Here is a 23,644-nt window from a genome sequence, read left to right as displayed (position 1 = left end):
GGCTTTATAGGTAATAAGCAAGATTTTAAAGTTAACGCGATGCTTTATAGGTAACCAGTGCAAGGTTGACAGAACCGGGCTAATATGTTCATACTTTTTTGTACGTGTAAGAACTCGAGCTGCCGCGTTTTGGACCAATTGGAGTTTTTGTAATAAGCCTGCAGGGCAACCACCTAACAGTGCATTACAGTAATCTAGTCTTGATGTCATGAATGCATGAATTAACTTCTCTGCATCTGAGATTGACAGCATATGACGTAGTTTAGATATATTCTTAAGATGTAAAAACGCAATTTTACAGGTGTTGGCGATGTGGCTCTCAAATGAGAGATTACTATCGAATAGAACGCCAAGATTCTTTTCTGACGACGAGGGTTTTATGGAACATCCGTCAATAGTTAAGCAGTATTCTTGGTTGTTACTTATTGCAGTTTTCAGTCCAATAAGTAACACTTCTGTTTTGTCCGAGTTCAGTAATTAAAAGTTGTTACTCATCCAGTTTTTTATATCGACTATGCATTCCATTATTCGATGGAACTGCTGTGTTTCATGAGGCTTCGAGGAAATATAAACTTGAGTATCATCAGCATAACAGTGAATGCTAACTCCGTGTCGCTTTATTATATCTCCTAGAGGTAGCATGTATAATGCGAAGAGCAGAGGCCCTAAGACTGAGCCCTGTGGTACACAGTACTGGACTTGCGATTTGTGTGACAACTCATTGTTTATTGCTACAAATTGAAAACGGTTGAATAAATAAGATTTAAACCATTTCAAAGCTATTCCTTTAATGCCAACGTAATTTTCGAGTCTATGTAGGAGTGTGCTGTGGTCAATGGTATCGAATGCAGCACTAAGGTCTAGCAGCACCAATAACGAGATACAACCTTGGTCAGACGCCAATAGCAGATCGTTTGTAACTCTGATCAAAGCAGTCTCTGTATTGTGACATGCTCTAAATCCAGACTGGAATTCTTCATTGATGTTATTTCTTTGGAGGAAGGAGCATAATTGAGTTGAAACTACTTTTTCCAGAACTTTAGATATGAAAGGTAGATGCGATATAGGCCTGTAGTTCCCTAGTTCTCTAGGGTCGAGTTGGGGTTTTTTGACAAGGTGCCTTATAACAGCCACCTTATATGCTTTAGGCACATGTCCTAATGTCAGAGATGAGTTAATAATACCAAGAATAGGATCTATAATTTCTGGGAGCTTTTTTTTCAGTAGATTTGTAGGTATAGGGTCTAGCATGCATGATTTAGATGATCTAATGATTTTAGACAGCTCATCGTGATCTACGGTATAAAATAATTGCATTATCTCCTTAGGGGCGCTGTAGTTAGTTTGTTCAGCGGGTTTCACTTCTGATTGCATTTCGTCCAATCTCAAATCCCCCCTTTTTATCTAAAATTTTGGAGAAAACTGTTTTATATCAACTTCAATCTCACTTGTCTCTTAATGCTATCCATGAAAAATTTCAGTCCGGTTTTAAATCCTGCCATAGCACGGAGTCTGCCCTTCTAAGGGTTGTTAATGATATCATCTTGACCATGGATTCTGGTCAGTCTGCGGCTCTGGTTTTATTAGACCTCAGCTCTGCCTTTGACCTGGTCAACCATGATATTCTTTTATCTCGTCTGGAGGCATGCGTTGGTCTACGGGGCACAGTCTTACAGTGGTTTAGGTCATATCTCACAAATAGGAGATTTGTTGTTAACATTGGGCATCATTCTTCTTCCGAGATCCATTTAATATCAGGGGTACCTCAAGGATCGATCCTTGGGCCAGTATTGTTCTCACTTTATATGCTTCCCCTAGGGCTTATTTTTAATAAGCGCAGGGTCTCTTTCCATCTATATGCAGACGACACCCAAATCTACATACCCATAAAACGTGGTAATAGACACGCCATTAAGCCCATTTTGGATTGCTTGGATGAATTAAAACTTTGGCTATCAACTAATTTCTTATGTCTTAATGAGAGCAAACTGAATTCATCTTGTTTGGACACAATAATCAAAGTGTCCATGACTTTGATACTTCATCTCTGTCAACATACACTACCTCCTGGGTGTTTGGCTTGACAATAATCTGAATTTTGGTAAGCAGATAAATTCTGTTGTCAAGTCTTGTTTTTACCATCTCAGGCTTCTCTCCAAAGTAAAGCCATTCTTGTCTTTAAAGATGTTCGAAATAGCTATACATGCATTTGTTACATCAAGGCTTGAATATTGTAATTCTCTGTATGTTGGTGCTCCGTTGTCTTCTGTTTCTCGCCTACAGTTAGTCCAGAATGCAGCAGCTCGGCTTCTCACCGGAAAGCGCAAATATGAGTCTATTACGCCGGTTTTAATTTCACTTCATTGGCTTCCTGTGAAGTACAGAATTGATTTTAAAATACTCTTGTTTGTTTTTAAGTCACTTCACAACCTGGCTCCAGTGTACTTGGCTGAACTCTTGCAGCCTTATACACCGTCAAGATCACTTAGATCCTCTAACTCTAACCTGTTGCATGCCCCAAGGACTAGGCTAAAAACCCGAGGCGACCATGCTTTTTCTGCTGCCGGCCCTAGACTCTGCCCCAACTGCCCCAACTCTGCCTGTTTTTAAATCTTACTTGAAGACCTACTTATTTTCTCTGGCTTTCGATGTCCCTTGACAACCTGTCTTTGCACCATACATATTACAGCTTGGGTATATCTATGTTTTTTTTTATGTCCTATGTTTAATGTTTTATTGTGCCTATTTATTACATGTCTTTTACTGTCTTATTGTATGTTGTAAAGCACTTTGGTCAACTTAGGTTGTTTTTAAACCGTGCTATATAAATAAAGGTGTATTGTATTGTATTGTCTGTGTACGAATAATAAACATCCTATAGCACTACTCTTCACATGTCCTATACATGACAGTTGAGGTAATTCTACATACCCCACTGCAGATATTGCAAAGTTTTACTTAGACAAGGTGGACATGAAAGAGCCATGCCATGCCATGCCATGCTTCATTTATTATTGCAACAGCTCTGGGATTTGTGCTATTTCTCAGGCTGTTTGTTATAGCTTTCATTGTCCTGTATCGCCTTCCAGAGGGTTTGAATAGATAACGTGCTGAATGAGATGAGTCTTTCAGGATGCTGCAAGCTTTCCTATAACAGCGGGACATGTACAGCTCACACCCAACGATCTTCTGAGCTGTGTTAAGCATCCTCTGAAGTGACCTCTTTTCTCTGGTCATGCAGCTGGGAAACTTCAGGGATGCAGTATGTCAATACACTTGCCACAGAACTTATATAGACTTTTGACCAAAGTCAGTTGTTTCCCGACCACTTATTGGAAGAAAATAAGCTTGTGGAAGGTGTCCATTAGGAACCATTCCTTTCTAAAAACGCATGCGTGGGCCGCACCGCTTTCCCCTACTTTTTCGAAGTGCTTACCATCTGCCTTTGCTACTATCAGCCACACTGAATGTGAACACAAGTTTTTTTTTCCAGGCATGTCTACATGTCCTGTTGAGTGCGCTTGCCATGCATCATTTAAAAATACCAAACTTGAGCATACAAAAGATGATGCGAACGGCCGGTAAAGGAAAGGCATATACAAATCTTCATTCTTTAAAATCAAAGTCATACATGTAACAAATACTCATCTATTGCAAGATTAATTATTGTATTTAATGCTAAACTTGTCTTAAATAAATGGAAGGAGTCATAGTTTTAACTGCACAAACGTTATTTGGCAATATACATGACCTCAGTAATACCAATTTTTGATTTCCATCTGTTTTTTTAATCTTGTTTATCAATCCAAGACTCACAGACAGGTGACTAATCTCACCAATGTTTTTATATGGGAAAAACACACACGTTTCCTTCTTGTCATGAATGAATAAGTTTAATGCAATAGCCTCTTAAAATATCTTACAGTAGGTCTTCATGATTATGGCAAAATTCATTCCTGTTTATATTATTCCCCATGATATTGTAATTGAGATTATCAATGTTTAATACATTTACAATGAAATATGTTTTTTTTTATTAAAACTCTAAGGCAACTGCATACCGTATTATTTATATAAACATTCTGCTCCTGAAATAATTGATCACTGTTGTCTCAAAAGGTCGACATTTACACATTAAAACTCATAAAAACTATGGATTAACTCATGTAATTTATTTGTGCTTGCTGTAAACACGGCGTTACGCATTCGTGAAAGCAAAATAAATGCGTGGCTTCATTCGCATTATGGATGCGCAAGTGGTGCATCCAAGCACAAAAAATGCAATGAAGTGTCATTGAAATAAATATATATTATATTATATAATATATAATTTTATAATATATATATTATAAGAATCCGCTCCTAAATCAAGGCAAGCCCAAGAGTCCGCTCCTGAGTTTATTCAAGTCCAAGAGCCCATTCCTGAGCCAAATCCAGTCCATGAATCTGTTCCTGAGTCAAATCCAGTCAACGAGTTTGTTCCCAAGTCTGGTCAAGTCCAAGATTCTGTTCCGCTGAAGCCACCAGGGGCTCCAACCAGACCACCATTTGCGCCACCTGCTGGAAAGTCTACTACGCCCACTCTGCCTCTGCTCAGGTTACTGCCCTTGGCTCTACCTCCATCACCATGGCAGCCTCCATTTCATCAGCTCCGCCTCTGGCTCTGGTCCCCGTCTTCAGTTCTGCTGACTCCTTTGTGTCCGGCACTGTTCTACAATCATGCATAATTTATTTTATTGTGCAACGCGACATGCACCTTGGTACGAAACAATGGTACAAAGACAATTAGGATGCATTGTCTCCTACCATTACTATACTTTACCTCTCCTGTTGAGCTCCCTGTAATGTACCTGTCGGATGCTGCCACACTTTGAGAACACTTTGTCAGTCTTTGAGTTGCCAGGTTTTCGTTCCGAGTATGAATACACATTACGAAACAGAGCAAGGTATTTAGAAAAAATTATCTGTATTGTACAATGAGTTTATTGTGAGTACAAACACAGGCAGAAGCACTGTAAGAATCAAAATAGAGTCTAGAACTGGGAACAGCAGGCAGATGTCCAGTAGTGAGAGTTGGCAGACCACAGAAGAGCTGGCGGCCGGGAAATCCAGATGCCGATGAGCCGGCAGCGCCGGCTGCGGGTGACGCAGCGGTGGTGGGGATTAACTCCCAAGGGGCGCTAACAAAACAAAAACTAAAACCAAGGAAAACAAAGACTGGAGCCTGGGCAAAAATTAAAAAAAATAATAAGGGTTAACTGGTCCAACTAAACTGCAGAGTCTTAATTAAATCCAAGGGAAAAAATAATCCAATAGAATAGGGTATCCACAAAAATTCATACACATGACAAGACAAGATAAACTGGAGTCAGGGCAAGATCTCAACTAGCCAAGAGGTATAGGCAAAAGCCAGGTACGGTCCAAACAGAAGCAACGATCCCACAAAGATGGTGAGAAGTGGCAGTGACTAAATGGGGAAAAACTAACAAGCACCAGGTGAGACTAAGACTAACGAGGGAATAATAGGTGGCAGCTAGCAGGGCACATTAACACACAGACGATGAGCACGTGGAGCTGTCAAACCGTTACCACGTGCTTCGGACATTCACACTCTCACAACAGAAGGAACAAAAACAGACATGTGTCAACCCCAGGACCCAACATTACCCCCCCCCAGGAGCGCCCCCCAGGCGGTCTGGGACGGGGCTCACCTCGTCTCCGATGGAGATCCATGATCAACGAGCGAGCGGTCCAAGATGTCCTCTCCTCTGTGCCATAGCCCTCCCAGTCCACTAGATACACAAATCCCCTACCCTGTCGATGCACGTCAAGGAGTCTCCAAACCGAATAGGAAGGGGAGCCGTCCACAAGATGTGGGGGGGAGGGGGTCGGTCGCTGGCAGGATTAAGACTATCAACTAACTATCGAGATGGCGCCTGGAGAGGCAGGTCCTTGGTGGAGAGCCAAACCCGTTGACCACACAAATAGGTAGGAGCCGAGGACTGGCGGCAGTCGGCCGCTGCCTTGGTACGTCTAGAGGTACGGACCAGAACCTCTCTGGCTCTCCGCCTCGTGCGTCGGCAACGCTGTATGAAAGCAAGAGCAGACAGTACCGCAGCGTCGGGTTCCTGTGAGGGGAAGAGCGGAGGGTTATAACCAAGGGAACACTCGAATGGGGACAAACCTGAGGCAGGAGAAGGAAGGGAATTATGGGCCTATTCCACCCAAGACAGTTGTTGACTCCAGGAACTGGATGATGTCAGACAGCGGAGCATTCTCCCGAGATCCTGGTTGGCCCGCTCGTACTGCCCGTTGGTCTGAAGGTGAAAGCCAGAAGACAGACTCGCTGAGGCCCAGATCTGTCTGCAAAATTCCTTCCAAAACCGGGAGGTGAACTGCGGACCCCTATCAGAGACCAAGTTGACCGGCAAACAATAGAGCCGGAAAACATGATCAATGAGCAGTTGTGCGGTCTCCCGTGATGAGGGGAGTTTGAGTAGGGGAATGAAATGAACTGCCTTGGAGAAACGATCCACCACCGTGAGAACCACAGTGTTGCCGCCAGAGGAAGGAAGCCCAGTAACAAAATCAAGGGCAATATGTGACCAGGGGCAGGAGGGGACGAGGAGGGGGTGGAGCAGACCAGCGGCAAGGCGATTATTGGGTTTGGACTGGGCGCACGTCGGGCAGGCCAACACGAACTGTCTGACATCGGTGATCCATGACGGCCACCAGAAATGCTGACGAACCGATGCGAGCGTTCCCCGAATCCCTGGATGGCAAACCAGCCTGGTCAAGTGTCCCCACTGAAGGACCTCAGGACGCAGCACAGCCAGAACGAACAATCTACCAGTCCGAAACTGGACTGGAGAGAGGAACAGAAGGGAGCTGCCACTGGCACCCGAATCCAATAGGGCTAGATCTGAATGCATGACTCCCTGGAACTCAAGCTTGAACGACAGCTGCGTGCAGGATGAATCAGAGGGAGGAAAGAGAAGTTTGCCCACCAGGATCCTCCATTCCACTGGTGGGCGTTGGCTTTTAACGGACACTTGATGGCGAAATGTCCGGGTTTCCCACAATAGAGGCAGAGTCCCTGAGACAGTCGCTGCTGCTTCTGTAGAGGGGTGAGGCGGAGCCTCCCCAGCTGCATAGGCTCGGAATCCAGGGGAACAGGAGAATGCGGGTCGGGAACCGTGAGAGCCGGGGTCTCGACTCGATGCCAGGGAATGGATGCTTGTCGCTGCCGGCAGCGAATATCCAGACGAGCCTCCACATGCAGACCCAGAGAAATCAGCTTGTCTAGTTCTGTAGGAACATCCATAACCACCAGCTCATCTGTGATTGAGTCGTTGAGGCCCTCCAGGAACCAGCGTTCCACCCACATGAGGCACTGATAGTCTTAATGGTAAAACACTAAGACTAACGAGGGAATAATAGGTGGCAGCTGGCGGGGCACACTAACACGCAGACGGTGAGCATGTGGAGCTGTCAAACCATTCCCACGTGCTCGGGACATTCACACTCTCACAACAGAAGGAACAAAACAGACATGTGTCAACCCCAGGACCCAACAATCTGTGACTGAAGAAATGACCCAACGGAATGGCCGGAGGTTTCGTTTCGCAACATTTTTTGTTACCTGATTGAGTCTCAATGGCGACAACTGTAAAATCAGTATCCAAGGGTAATCCAACAGTCTATATGTAAAGTAACCAACCCCCCCCCCCCACTTTTATAAGGAACTTTTTAACTCCTTTGTGTGTGTGTGTGTGTGTGTGTGTGTGTGTGTGTGTGTGTGTGTGTGTGTGTGTGTGCGTGTGCGCTCGTGCGTGTTCGATAGAGGAGCTGCCAGCAAGAGCAGAGGCCCCACGGCTCGTTTAAAAGCACGTTTTGGTGCCCATACTTAAATAACATGTTCATGTCGCAATAACAATAAAATACGATTAATCTTATCTTTAAGCCCTACTTTCTAAACTGCTAACTACTTTCTAAAAATACTCAAATGCAATGCTAACTCTGAAACATGGCATTAACTTACCTCTCTTTGTGATACCTTTGCAGGTTTCTTACAAAATTGGATTTTGTCCCACAGGTTTTGAAGAAAGTTTTGTTGCAAGAAGTTTCCCTTTAAGCGCACTGTCGATAAATTCGTGTTACAAACAAATTACAAACTTTATGGTTTGTAAATTGTAAACCAAATTTTATTATGCCGCTGCTCGCTGACATCGTGCCTGATGAATGATTGATGCTGTTCAGTTCACGCCGCGGACGAATCGTTCATTTGAACCGGTTCATTCTTTTAAGTGAACCGGTCGAACCAGTTCACCTGAATTGTTCGCATTTAGCGTCTCCCGTAAACACTTAATATTACCTACAAATTAATTCAGTTATTCACTTTCTGGCGTGCATGACAGTCCCGCGGACTTGAACCAATATACCGGAGTTTAGTTACACCAACAGCACACACTGAACTGAACTGCTGTGTGAAGAGAGAACTTATGAACACGTGCGGCTCTTGGTCTTGAGTCGGCAACAGTTTTCGGATCACAAGAAGCATGCTCTGTCAATGTTTTGTTTTGAAGGAGAAAAAATATATATATCTGGACTCGGTCGAGACCGACTAGAACATTTGGCGAGACCAATGACCAAATCCGAGACAAGTCCGAGTGCAAATACCAATGAGTCCAAGACAAGTCTGAGATCATAAAAAAACGTCTCGAGTCCGTGACCGGACTCGAGTACTACAGCTCTAGTCTATAGCACTATTCAGAAGTGGGAGAGGTGACTCAATTTACGCACCGTTGTCACCTCCCAGTCACCACGTGCATATACTTAGCTTCCTGATATCACATGCGCAAACATATATAAGTAAGGGATAATGTACAGGCAGCCGGTTACTGCAAAAACAAACCCTGACAGTGTGATCAGGACCCAACAGAAAGCAAAGGTTCAACAAGCTGCCTTTCATACTATACATACTATATGTACATTTATTTCTACATTATTTAGTCGTTCCATTCAGTCGCTTTTATCAGCTCGAATTTCAATGTTATATTGCTGATACTGTTAATATTTTTGTTTTTGTATATGAAAGCATTCATATTAACTCCAGGAGCAGAAGTCGGGTGAGTACAATCTCTCTATTTTTGAAAACTGTTCAATTCACGCCGCCACTGCTGCACTCGAGCGTGAGATATCGCTTGACAGCACGGGCGCACTTTTCTCAGCGTCTGCACTGCTCAGTGAGCGGCAGTGAGCCAACCGTAAGCTTACTGGAGAATAGTAAATATAAACGGCGCTGTCTGTACCAGCTTGACCTGATTTTGCAAAGTGGTTGATGTCCTCAGGACAACATATTTTGTTGACCTAAGGACAACATTTTTATAAATAAAACCTGAACCCACACCAAAGCCCAACCCTAACCATAACTTACCCCTAAAATCAGAGGGAAGTGATAAGTGAAAAACAATGGTCTAGAAGCACCTAATCCTGGTTGTAAGATTAAACTTAAAATAAACTGTAAATTTATTTCTGAAATCTGATTGGTTGATTTAAATGTTGTCCCAGGGTCAACATGATGTTGCCCTAAGGATATCAACCACTTGGCAAAAAGAGGAGAGCCATCTGTACCATGTACTCAGCGTGCATAAGTTTTCTAAATGGTGCTTCCAAGAGTGACCACTGGTTAACTACAACCTGTCTGTATCATGTACTCAGCGTCCATAAGTTTTCTAAATGGTCCTTCCAAGAGTGACCGCTGGTTAACTACAACCTGCCTGTGTTATGTATTCAGCTTGCATAAGTTTTCTACATAGTGTCTACTCACGTCTTGCTCAGATATAACGACTGCGTGAGTTAATTTAAGTAAATGTAAACAGTGGAATGTATCAGTATCCTATATCTGACCAGTGCTTAAAGCGCAAGATCTCCTTCCTCTCTTGTCTGCACAACCCGAACACAACTGCATCTCGTTTATTACTCCAGATTTATTTATAGATAGATTTAATTTTTTCTTTATTGCATACTTGAGAACGTTTGGGTGATGGTGACATGCTCACACTCCGCATCTCTCTTCTTGCGCATACAGTAATGCATTATGCACACGCTGGTAGCACTCCATCTGCATAGCCCATGTACTGTACCACCTACACAAGAATTACATTTGACCTAGTCTCAGCATCAGACGTCACGCCCACGATTCGTCGTTTAAATGTCTGAGGCATTTGGCAATTTGTCCCGGAAACACTTCAGCTAACTCAAAGTGGTTAAATTTAACAAGGCTTCTGGGTGGCATTTGTGTTGCATTCTTTAACGGACCGCCTGGAAACAACACAAAGCCATCCAACTAAATAAAAAGCTTTCGCGTCCATATCAGTGACAATGAGAATTCATCACAATCGACTAAATGCTGGATTCTTAAAAGTATGCAAGGTTCACGACATAAACTCATAATGGTTGCTGTAAACTTTTAAAACCTTAGTGAACTCACAACGGTCTGTTATTGCAATGACATTTCTACGCTCATGAACATTTTGCCATGCGAAACATCATTGTACACCTGTCAGTCATACGGGCTCTCGGGTGGTCCCTGGCCAGGAAAGCGTACAAAGTTCCCAGATCTTCATACGGCTAACCGTATGAATACGGAGACCGCATTTGATCAAACCCTGCTCCTGCAATCACCAGAAAGGGCTTCTGGTCGCCAGGCTGCAGTAGCAGGCCCTCGGCAAGCCCGGGCTGCACCTCAGACTCCGCCGCTTCCAGCGCCCGACTGCTTTTCCACGCAGCCAAGCCTCCAACGGCAACTTTCGACAGCGCCATGCAGGCCCACACCGCCAAAAACCACCTCAGTAGCACGAGCATGCCTCCGCTGGTGGCACAGACCTATCTTTGGCTCTATCTCTTTCAATCCTCTGCCCCGCCCATGGCCCGCTGCCCCTCCTTCGAACTCTAGTGTGAGGCAGACACCACCCAACACGAAGCCAGTATCGCTGCAGCGACCGCCCCCGGAGGGGCCTGTGCTTCCATCTCGTGCTCTGCCACAGCAGACACCACCCAACTCGAAGCCAGTGTCGCCACGGCAGCAGCTCGTGCTTCAATTAAATTAAATTAATTTTTATTTTATTTATATAGCGCCTTTCACAATGTGCATTTTTCCAAAGCAACTTTACAGTAAAAAATAAGAAAAACACAGAAAAGGTAAAACACAGCACACTGCATGGTGTTTATAGAACAAGCAAGATCATTCCAGTGAGTGTAGTAGCTCTGTACATGCCACTATCTACGTATCAACGTTAGCACCCTCTACGTGGAAATAAAAATCTCTGATAATCAATACTTTATCAACGTTAACCAATAGGTCCGATAAGAAGTATAGGTCCAACAAGTAGTCCGCCAACTCCTTCAGCAAATCAGTGTAGGGCCAGGGGGTCTAAGATAAACAATGGTTTTTACTTTTGTTTGGAACAATTATGTTCAATGTATGCACTTCAAATGATTTAAATTCATGCTCTGTTCTCTGAGTTACAGTAGTCTCTAAGGATTGTTGCGTCACCACCGTTGCTTCCATCTCATGCTCTACCGCAGCAAACACCACTACTCAAGAAGCCTGTATCGCCGCAGCGACCGCTCCCCAGGGGCCGTGTTTGCATCTCTTTCCACCGCAACAAGACACCTCTACCCTATTCCGCAGCAGACACCACTACTCTCTGCCACAGCAGACACCACTACTCTCTGCCACAGCAGACACCACTACTCCAGAAGCCTGTGTTGCCGCAGCGACCACCCCCCAGGGGGCTGTGCTTCCACCTCTGAAGCAACAGACACCTCTACTCTCTGCCGCAGCAGACACCAATACCCCAGAAGCCTGTATCGCCGCAGCGACTGCCCCCCAGGGGCCTGTGCTTCCACCTCTGATGCGGCAGACACCAAAATTATACGAAAAGATGGCGCCAGTGTGTGTGGCCTGCCGTCTGTCACTGCCTGTGCTGTGTGTGTTTGTGCTGTTTGTTTCGCTCCTTGCTCTAGATGTCGACTCTTTACTGGTGTATGATCGCCAAACACTGCTGGATCTACGATTTTTCGCCGAAAATGTAGTAAAATGGGATGATGGTGGACGTGAAACTTTGCCCCTGCTCCTGGTGAGGGTCCCGGCTCAACTTTACTGCTTCCCGGCCCCACCTTCTCGCCGTAAGCGCCCCCGCTGCCGAGGTAAACGCAGCGGCCAGCTGGTGAGGTTGAAGGCCCATCTCGCACGTTGTTCTACGCCTTCTCGAACTGAGATTGGAGCCGTGCCTGGCCTCGTTGTTCCTCAACGCTTGCTGAACCCTGTCGACGCCTGGCTGATACCTGTCGTCGGCCCGGAAGAAGTGTTCCGGCCCCGCGGCCCCTGCTCTCCCTCATCCCCGCTGGCACGGGGTGAATCTCCGCAACCTACGGCCTCTGTGTCAGGCTCTTATGCCTTCTTGGACTGTAATACTTTTGTCTGTAATACAGTTAAACCTCGCGTTGCTGCTCGGCGCTGTCGCATTATTAACCCTTCCACTGCTGTTCAGTTCTCGGTTGCTTTCAGTCAGAACTCCATCTTTCTTGAGTCTGTGTGCACTACAGAGAAGCTCAGCTCATGTTTTCACTCCACCTGCCAAACTGCTTTAGACACTGTGGCTCCATTAAAACCCAGGCAGCCAAAAACTAAATCTGAGCCCTGGCTAAACAACACGACTCATGCTGTCAGACGTCAGTGCCGTAGAGCTGAGCGCAAGTGGAAGAATGACAAACTGCAGGTGTCTTTTCAAACGTTAAGGGAGTGTTGACGTCATTATCAGAAAACTGTGAAAGATGCTAAAAGTAAACATTTCTCAGATATTATCCTGTCAAATTGTCACAAGCCTCGCGTTTTGTTTAACACTATTATTGACTCACTTCTAAATGCCCCGCAGACTGCCTGTATGGAGGCGTCCAACTGCTGTGTGTGAAAATTTCCTTCACTTTTTTATTGATAAGGTCATTTCAATTAGGGCTCAAATCTCACCTTCATCTTATGACCCCTCAATCTCTGTCCCCTGCTCTGCTGTTTTTGACAAATTTGAGCCTGTGACCCTTTCCTTTTTACAGGACATTGTTGGTCAATTGAAGCCCTTAGGTTCTCCAAAGGATGCTGTCCCTCCCTGACTATTTAAGGAGGTTTTCCCCACTGTAGGACCATCTGTTATTGCAGTCATTCATAGCAGTCTGTCTTCAGGTGTGGTCCCGGAAAATTTAAAAAATGCAGTAGTGCAACCTCTGATTAAAAAACCTGCCCTAGATCCTGCAGTCCTTGCTAATTTCAGGCCTATCTCTAAACTGCCTTTCCTTTCAAAAATCCTGGAGAAGATTGTGCACAGTCAATTAATGGCCTTTATGGAAGATCATAATATTCTAGAGGCTTTCCAATACGGTTTTAAAACCTTGCACAGCATGGTTTTAAAGCACTCCACTGGCTGCCTATTCAATTTAGGATCCATTTTAAAATTTTTTTATTTGCTTTTAAAGCTCTGAATGGTCTTGCCCCGCCCTACCTCTCTGAGCTTCTACGCCCTTATATACCCACCCGCTCTCTCAGGTCAGATGATCAGTTGCTCCTGAGTGTGCCATGCCTTTGCTGTGTTGGCTCCTAAATTATGGAATGATCTGCCTCTGCACATTAAACAGGCCTCTTCTTTTTCTGCTTTTAAATCCCGTCTTAAAACCCATCTCTTCGCTGTGGCCTTTGACACCTAGTAAGATGTTGATTTTATTTACTCCAGTTATTTATTATTTTTGATTGCTTGTTATTGCGTGGTTATTATTTTACTCATGCTTTTTGTCTTTTAAATTTTATTGTGGTATTGTATATGTAATTTTGCACCTCGTATGAGCTGTTATTTCTTTATTATGATGTCTTATTTATTCTTCTGTACAGCACTTTGGTCAGCTTTGGTTGTTTTAAAGCGCTTAACAAATAAAGTTGGATTGGATTGGACTACTCCAGAAGCCCGTATCGCCGCAGCGACCGTCCCCCAGGGGCCTGTGCTTCCACCTCTGATGCAGCAGACACCACTACTCCAGAAGCCCGTATCACCGCAGCGACCGCCCCCTAGGGGCCTGTGCTTCCACCTCTGACGCAGCAGACACCACTACTACAGAAGCCCGTATCACTGCAGCGACCGTCCCCCAGGGGCCCGCGCTTCTATCTCTCTCCACCGCAACAAGACACCTCTACCCTCTGCAACAGCAGACATCACCACTCTCAAAGCCAGCATTGCTGCAGCGACCGCCCCCCTAGGGGCCCGTGCTTCCTTCTCTCTCTCTGCTGCTGCAGACACCATTCTCGAAGCCAGCATCGCCGCAGCGACTGCCCCCAGGGACCCGCGCTTCTATCTCTCTCTGCTGCAGCCCCTGCCTTCCCTCCCTCAGGAGCCTCCTTCTTTACTCCGAAGTGCTGCAGTAGTGTCACTCCCGAAGAAGCCCTTTCTTTACTCCGCACTGCCACATTAGTGCCGCTCCCAGGCGAGCTTTCTATCGTCCTTCATGACTGCCACAGCAGTGCTCGCTCCAATGGAGCCCAGTCTTCTTCCCCAAGGCTGCTGCAGCTTCCCCATCCCTGCTCCCTCAGGCAACTAACGTTACTCAGCAGTGTCGCCTCCCGCAGGAGCCTTTTCTTTACTCTGCACTGCCGCAGCAGCGCCGCTCCCAGACGAGCCTTCTTTCTTCTTTCATTACTGCTGCATCAGCGCTCGCTCCAGTGGAGGCCAGTCCTCTTCCCCGAGGCCGCTGCAGCTTCTCCTACCTTCGCTCCCTCAGCCCACTGCAGCTGCAGTACCTGCTCCCCCAGGAGCTCAACCCTCTCCTCAGAGGGCAGAACAGCATCTCTCCCATTCGCTCCCACAAAGACCTATCTGCACTCAGCACTACCGCAGTAGTGTCGCTCCTGCAGGAACCTTTTCCAGACTCTGCACGGCCGCAGTAGTGCCTCGCTCCACATCTTCCTTCCTCACTGCAGTGCTCGCTTACATCTCACAGACTAGCAAAGGGCCATCAACCTCAAGCCAGCCTCTTTGGGATCACGGTGTTCCAGCTGCTGTCCTACGCCAATTGCATCTTTTTGGGGGGAACGACCTGAGTCCAGGCACACACCGGACCCTGGGCAAGAGGCGGATGCTCCGAGTTCAGGGGAACCACCGAGCTCGGAGCCCTCTCCACGGGACAGCACGCCAAATACGCATAATATCTGTCCCCATCTATAGTTATTATATGCGAGGCAAACTGGTGAAATTATGTTTTATTAACCAAGTTTGGGAGGAGCACGAGCAGATAACTAACCTGGCTGGCTTCCTATAACCAATCTCACCATTCAACTTTCAGCCCGGGAAAAAAAACCCTACAATAGACAAGATGCCTTATCCTCATTCTCTCTACATTTTCGCATGATCCGTCCTCCACCCCAACTCCTCACCATCAGCCTATTTTTACTGCAGCATAACAGGGGGGAACTGCCTGAGTCCGGGCACACACCGGACCTGGGGCCCTCACACCGGACCTGGGGCCCTCTCCCCGGGACAGCACGCCAAATACGCATAATATCCATCCCCCATCTATAGTTATTATATGCGAGGCGAACTCCTGAAATGAGCAATGGAGATGAACGTAGGTAATAAAATCTTTGATGAGGCTATGGAGTAACTGATAAAGTCTCTTGGGTTACCAGGGTGAAGTGATGCCAGGAGCTGGTGGATACTGTGATGAATCGATGAACACACCCTTGGAGAGATTGCTGGAGAATACTTGGAATCACACTGGGAGTAGACTTGGGGATCACGTGGAGCACACGAGGACAACACTGGAAAATACCGGAGAACACTGGAGACTTGGAAGTAGGTGCACGGGATCAGGTAAATTAATTAACTTACGTTTAGTAACTGAAGTAAAGACAAAGTGACAGTCTGGGTGCTGTGTGATTGGAGATGTGGGGGGCTGGTGATTGGAGATGTGCAACAGGTACGTGTGCTCAGTACTCTGGTGAGGGAGAGCGTGCACTTGAGGTGGAGCTCATTGTTTCTGTGACATTTATTATTCCCATTTTCATTGTCTTTATTATAATTTGTATTGTCAATATGTTGAATGTGTGTACTAGAAGCTTACAACACCATAGAAACTTACTTGTGTGTGCAATCACTCATGGCAATAAAGCTTTTCTGATTTTTTTCTGTACATTATCCCGCTTATTACATGGATACTTACCTCATAAGAAAGTAATTTAATATGAAATTTTGATTTGAAATATTTATTACCTCATTTGTAGCGTATGTAAACCTTACACAGAAGAAAGCCTTTGAGGTGATATACGATTTATTAATTAAATTATCCCACCTAAAAACTTTTGTGCCTCTTAAAAAGTGCTTTCTCCCACTGCTAAGAAGACAATCAAATGCTTCTTTAGGTGACTCCACACAACCAAAACTATTTTTTAACACAAACGAATATTTACGTACATATTTACAGCTGTAAATATTGGCACAGGATGAGTATTATATGATGTAATTATTCTGGACCTTTTTAAAGAAAGTAAAAGTCCATGTAATTTTTACAGAGATTATTTGTAATTTGTACTAAAATGGTACATTCGGGCGGGACTATAATTACTGAGAAGCTCCTATAAAAAATATTTTACTTCACCTCCCGTCCTAAAAGGGCTTAAGAAACTCAAGAGACTCGGGATGGAGTAAAATATGAGAGTATTTTCATATTTTTGTGAAATAGTACTTTAGTAATAAATAGAAGTGGTGTAACGTACAGGTACAAGAATGGCAGGGTTGTGTTAAAGGCATTACAGATACAGATTACCAATAACAACATTTTTTGTAACATGCAACAATGAATCTTGCACAATAGAATGTCTATTACAAACAAATATCATGTCAATTTTAACTTTATGCTTACTTTATGACGTGGAAATAGTAGGCTAGTATGTGTTCTTACCGTGGTAAGCTGCCCAGTGAGCAGGTGTGTATCCACTGTAGTCTAACAGAGAGTCAAGAGGGTCAGAGAGAGCTGCTGCCTCCAGTAAGAGTAGCAGTATTCTTGCATGACCACAAGAGGCCGCCAAGTGCAGAGGGCTCCTGCCATGAAAATCTCTGCACAGAATGAAGGCTCCATGAACCAGCAGCGCTGAAACACACTGTTCACCACCAACTACTGCCTGAAATAAGAGAGAGAAACACTGCATTTAATGCAAATTTGCATCACGCGCACTGTAGGCTGTCCCTTGCGTATGTATAAAAGATTTGTGCAGCAGTCTTGCCAAGTAATGAGAACATTTTATCTCATTTTTGCTGACTGAAATAAATCATAAGATCCCTATGGGTTTTACAAAGACACACGTACATATACTTACTGCATAGTGAAGTGCAGTGTGATTTCTTCTCTCACCAGTGTCTGGGTTGCTTCCTCTCTCAAGTAGCATGTTAACACAGTCAGTATTACTGTCCCATGTAGCCAGCATCAATGGAGTCCTACAGACACCACAACTCTATGTTTACAAGAGCAATCATTCAATATTGTAAAAGAGAAAGAGAAGAAGGTAACACTTTATTTTGATAGTCCACTTTAGATATTTTACAAATTATAAGTAAATTTGCAACTTATTGTCAACTACCAGTCAGGAGAGTATTAGTACTGTCTCACTAATATCTGCTAATACTTTTGTAGCGAGGAAGGCGGGGCGAGAGCCGTGGGGCGGGTAAGGCAGGGTCGGCGGCGTAAGTGGCAACGAGTGTCAGCTGTGCGATCGCCGGTCCCCGCATGCCTCACGGGGGAGCTCGGGAGCATAAGAGGACGAGCGACCGGACCATCGAGAGAGAGGACCCGGGCCCGGAAACTGTTAAGTTTGTTTATGTTTGTGTGGCCGGCAGTCGACCGAGAGGTGGCTGCCGGCCTTTTATTCTTGGATTATTGTTTGTTTATTTTTGAATTAAAGTTTGTTAATGTTCGCCGGTTCCTGCCTCCTTCCTTCCCTTCTATTGAAAGTGTTACAACTTTATTATGATTATCCCTCAAAAGACATTCTACTGACTATAAGTTACTTTGCAACTACATCTCAACTTATACTCCTAAAGGACGATTTATAGTCCTGCGTCGGACCTACACCATAGCCTACACAGAGATGCATACCCTAATCTTCTATATATCCCTCCTTCTAATATTTATTACCCTCCTTCTTCTGATCTGATATTAGGTGCTTCTGTTAAGGTTATATTGAAAATTGTTTAAAACCTCATCAAACAGGCTTGAGAGACACCGTTGAATTGGCAAAGGTGTAGACACATTGTATTGCATGAAAACATTTATATACTGCTAAAGTAAAACATACCGTCCCTGTTTGTCCTTGAGATTGATGACATCAGTCTTTTCAGCTAGTTTCAGCAGCATGAGCAGGCAGTCAGCTTGACCTTTTGCAGCTAGTAGGACCAATCTTACATTTAGTCAACAATGTGATCTATAGTCTCTTGTATCATCTCATGGTTTGAGACCTCAACATGTTTGTAAAGTCATATAGTGCATTAATTTCAGTTGTTCAACATTCCCAACAAATTAGAAATGGCTTGAAATAAACCTAATTTCTCTGTATCTTAAAATGTGTTATTTTACTATCATCAGGAGGGTACATCGTAACCGATGGGCAGGTGCATGTTCATGACAAAAATTAAAAGTAGCAACAGTTTATCTTTCAGTAAAATTGTTGATAGTTGTTTTATTTGGGGAGGGGGTCGGATTGGTTTTAAAGGAGATGACTGGTAGATTAGGTATGGACAGATGTGAAGGTTGGGAGAGCACACAGCTTTCAATCACACATTGTTTAATTGACCAACATTATCTTTGTTGTTTTCTATTCAAAATAAGTAATAAGATTTAGCATCAACGTTGTGTATGGTGGGGTGGGGAAAATTTTGATTCTTAAATGCATCCAAATGTAGACGTGGACGATTCTGAATCGATTTACAAATGTCAAAAAATCGATTTTTTAAAGTTTATAACATGATGTTATCTGAATCTAATTCTAGGTAATACCTAGAATTTCAAAATCAAGTGCAGGTGGTAGATCCTTTTCCTATCTAGCGCCTAAACTTTGGAATAGTCTTCCCTGCACTGTCCGGGAGGCAGACACACTCTGTCAGTTTAAATCCAACTTTTTAAGGACAGTCTGCCGCTTCTCACTCACAGTCTCAACTCAACTCAACTTTATTTATAAAGCGCTTTTACAATTTTCATTGTTACAAAGCAGCTGTACATGAGACATATTGACTATAAGCAAAATAATTAAAGTTGTACCTACAAAAACAAGAAAAGGTTGAAAACACAGAAGACAGACATACCCACATACAAAACACTCCACGCACACAATATGCACACGTACTAACACACATACACATAGAGACACACACACACACACGGATGCGCACGCACACACACACACCACACACACCACGCACACACACAAACACACACAGACACAGAGACACACACACACACACACACACGTACGTACACAGACAAGTACGCACACACACACACGCTCAGTGAGAGCACACATTTAGGATAAAGGAGAGAGAAGCACAGGTCAAATATAACAGACTATAAATTCCTATATGCAATATTAATTAAGTAAAACTTTAAAATTCTAAAGCAGCCCCCCCGGTCAGGCAGATAGTGCAAAAACAGTATGCAAACGGTGGCGAGGAACCCAAAACTCTAATCGAGAAAAAAAACCTCAGGAGAACCCAGGCCCAACCAGGGGATTCCAGTTCCCCTCTGGCAAAAGCTGCTGCCTCTGCACAAGCTCCAGAGAGCTTGCACAACAAGGCTAAATAAAATAAATAAACTTAATAATAAAATTAATTATATTTTAAGATTATCATTAATAATCTAATAGCATTTGAAATTTTGTGGTGAAGACATGTCAAGAGACCGCGTCCTTCTTTATCCAGCTCTATCATCTCAGCTCTTGTCAGGTCCCCACTTCCCATTCTCCGCTCTACCATCAGGTCAGGCCATGAACTGCATCCTGCTCGCTGTGGTAACCTTGGAACAATGAGACAAGACTGGCTGAGAGTAGAGTACTGTTCTGTACTCTTTGATGCAACAAGTACATCAGTTGTGTTTTTGGTTCCGGTTGATCTAACTAATGCAGCCTAAACCCTCTGAAGATTTATATTATGGAAGAGTAGTGTATGCAAGATTAAAAAGATGCCGTCTTTAGTCTAGATTTAAACTGACAGAGTGTGTCTGCCCCCCGGACAGTGCAGGGAAGACTATTCCAAAGTTTAGGCGCTAGATAGGAAAAGGATCTACCACCTGCACTTGATTTTGAAATTCTAGGTATTACCAACTGACAGGACGCCTGAGAGCGTAATGCACGTGAAGGACTGTAATACAAAAGGAGTTCATTCAAGTACTGAGGAGCTAAACCATGTAAGGCTTTATAGGTAATAAGCAAGATTTTAAAGTTAACGCGATGCTTTATAGGTAACCAGTGCAAGGTTGACAGAACCGGGCTAATATGTTCATACTTTTTTGTACGTGTAAGAACTCGAGCTGCCGCGTTTTGGACCAATTGGAGTTTTTGTAATAAGCCTGCAGGGCAACCACCTAACAGTGCATTACAGTAATCTAGTCTTGATGTCATGAATGCATGAATTAACTTCTCTGCATCTGAGATTGACAGCATATGACGTAGTTTAGATATATTCTTAAGATGGAAAAACGCAATTTTACAGGTGTTGGCGACGTGGCTCTCAAATGACAGATTACTATCGAATAGAACGCCAAGATTCTTTGCTGACGACGAGGGTTTTATGGAACATCCGTCAATAGTTAAACAGTATTCTTGGTTGTTACTTATAGCAGTTTTCGGTCCAATAAGTAACACTTCCATTTTGTCCGAGTTCAGTAATAAAAAGTTGTTACTCATCCAGTTTTTTATATCGACTATGCATTCCATTATTCGATGGAACTGCTGTGTTTCATGAGGCTTCGAGGAAATATAAAGTTGAGTATCATCAGCATAACAGTGAAAGCTAACTCCGTGTCGCTTTATTATATCTCCTAGAGGTAGCATGTATAATGCGAAGAGCAGACGCCCTAACACTGAGCCCTGTGGTACACCGTACTGGACTTGCGATTTGCGTGACACCTCATTGTTTATTGCTACAAATTGAAAACGGTCAGATAAATAAGATTTAAACCATTCAAAGCTATTCCCTTAATGCCGACATAATTTTCGAGTCTATGTAGGAGTGTGCTGTGGTCAATGGTATCGAATGCAGCACTAAGGTCTAGCAGCACCAATAACGAGATACAACCTCGGTCAGACGCCAATAGCAGATCATTTGTAACTCTGATCAAAGCAGTCTCTGTACTGTGACATGCTCTAAATCCAGACTGGAATTCTTCATTGATGTCATTCCTTTGGAGGAAGGAGCATAATTAAGTTGAAACTACTTTTTCCAGAATTTTAGATATGAAAGGTAGATTCGATATAGGCCTGTAGTTCCTTAGTTCTCTAGGGTCGAGTTGGGGTTTTTTGACAAGGGGCCTTATAACAGCCACCTTATATGCTTTAGGCACATGTCCTAATGTCAGAGATGAGTTAATAATACCAAGAAGAGGATCTATAATTTCTGGGAGCATCTCTTTCAGTAGATTTGTAGGTATAGGGTCTAGTATGCATGTTGTTGATTTAGATGATCTAATAATTTTAGACAGCTCATCTTGATCTACGGTATAAAATAATTGCATTTTCTCCTTAAGGGCGCTGTAGTTAGTTTGTCAGCGGGTTTCACTTCTGATTGCATTGTTATAATTTTTCTCTAACATCTTGGATTTTATATGTGAAGTAGTTCATAAATTCATCACTGCTATGCTGATATACAGGATCAGAAGTCACTGACGATATATGTTTTGTTAATTTAGCCACTGTGTTAAATAAAAACCTTGGGTTGTGCTGGTTTTCTTCTATTAGTGATGAAAAGTAGGCGGATCTAGAAGTTTTTAGGGCTTTCCTGTATTTTCGAATTACTATCCTTCCATGCTGTACGAAATACCTCTAATTTAGTTTTCTTAAAGTTGCGCTCCATTTTTCGGGCCGCTTTCTTTAGAGCCTGAGTGTGTTCATTATACCACGGTGTGGGGCTGCCATTTTTAATCTTCTTTAAACGTAGTGGAGCAACTTTGTCTAGCGTTACCGAGAAGGTGGAATTAAAATTTTCAGTGGTAATGTCAAGATCTTCAACGTTATTTCTCATGATTTGAGACAATTCGGGCAGATTATCGAGAAACGCATCTTTGGTAGTTGAAGTTATTGTTCTACCATATTTGTAACAATGAGTTTTATTTGCAGCCGTAGGCCAGTGAAGCAAACATAATACCAGATAATGATCCGAAATGTCTTCACTCTGCTGAAGGATTTTAACGTCGTCCACATTTATACCGTAAGACAGTATTAAATCTAAAGTATGATTACGAAGGTGAGTGGGTCCTGACACATGTTGACTAATGCCCATGGAGTTAAGAGTGTCTTTGAAAGCCATTCCTAAGGCATCTGTAACGTTATCTACGTGGATGTTAAAGTCACCAACGACAAGGAGTCTATCTGCGGCCAGTACTAGTTCTGATAAGAACCCACCAAATTCTTTAATAAAATCTGTGTGGTGCCCTGGAGGCCTATATACAATAGCTAGAATCAATTTAAAAAGAGTTTTATCTTTAGTATTAGGTGTTGAAACATGAAGAACCATGACTTCAAAAGAATTATATTTAGAGTTCGACTTCTGGGAAATGCTAAGAGAGTTATTGTAAAGTGCTGCGACACCTCCCCCTCTGCCTTTTAGACGAGGCTCGTGTTTATAATAATAATCTTGGGGGACAGAATTCATTTAAAGCAATATAATCATCTGGTTTTAGCCATGTTTCTGTCAAACAGAGCATGTCTATTTTATGATCTGTTATCATATCGTTAACAAAAAGTGCTTTATTAGAGAGAGATCTAATATTTAGCAATCCGAGTCGTAACAGTTGATTATCTGTATTTTGTTCATGTTTAGTTTGTTTAACGTTTATTAAATTACTTTCAAGAGGTTTACGCATTATTTTATGTTTGCTAATCCGGGGACAGACACAGTCTCTATTTTGTGATGTTTGGGAGAACGGATTACTACATGTTGTACATTTTGTGTATTCTGCGACGTGAGACGGCAAGCAGACAGTTGGTTAAGCCATCTGTCTGCTCCCTGACCTGGGCCCCAGCGAGTCAAGTTTTAGCATTAGCATTAAGACTTTTTGCCATATTTCTAGACAGGATGGAAGCCCAGCCCAGGAGGGATGGAGACCATCTCGTTTCAACAGGTCAGGTCTGCCCTCAAAACTCTTCCAGTTATTTATAAAAACTATATCATTCTGCAGGCACCACTCAGACAACCAGCCATTTAGTGATGATAATCTGCTATAAATCTCATCACCACGATAAGCAGTGAGGGGGCCAGAGAATATTACAGTGTCTGACATCGATGCTTGCGAGCTCACACACCTCTTTAATGTTATCTTTTGTGATCTCCGATTGACGGAGTCGAAC

General features: G+C 43.6%; 1 protein-coding gene across 1 annotated transcript in view; it reads right to left on the bottom strand.

Moving 5' to 3' along the window:
• The window catches only part of LOC130571613 (serine/threonine-protein phosphatase 6 regulatory ankyrin repeat subunit C-like), a 180,343-nt gene that overhangs the window by 22,304 nt on the left and 134,395 nt on the right, over positions 1 to 23,644 (bottom strand). Inside the window, 3 exon segments of the mRNA XM_057362739.1 lie at positions 16,999 to 17,218; positions 17,414 to 17,531; positions 18,389 to 18,476. Of these exon segments, the coding sequence (XP_057218722.1) occupies positions 16,999 to 17,218; positions 17,414 to 17,531; positions 18,389 to 18,476 (426 nt within the window).

Source organism: Triplophysa rosa, linkage group LG20, assembly GCF_024868665.1.
Source record: "Triplophysa rosa linkage group LG20, Trosa_1v2, whole genome shotgun sequence".
Lineage (NCBI taxonomy): Eukaryota > Metazoa > Chordata > Actinopteri > Cypriniformes > Nemacheilidae > Triplophysa > Triplophysa rosa.
This window is presented reverse-complemented; position numbering and strand designations above follow the sequence as displayed.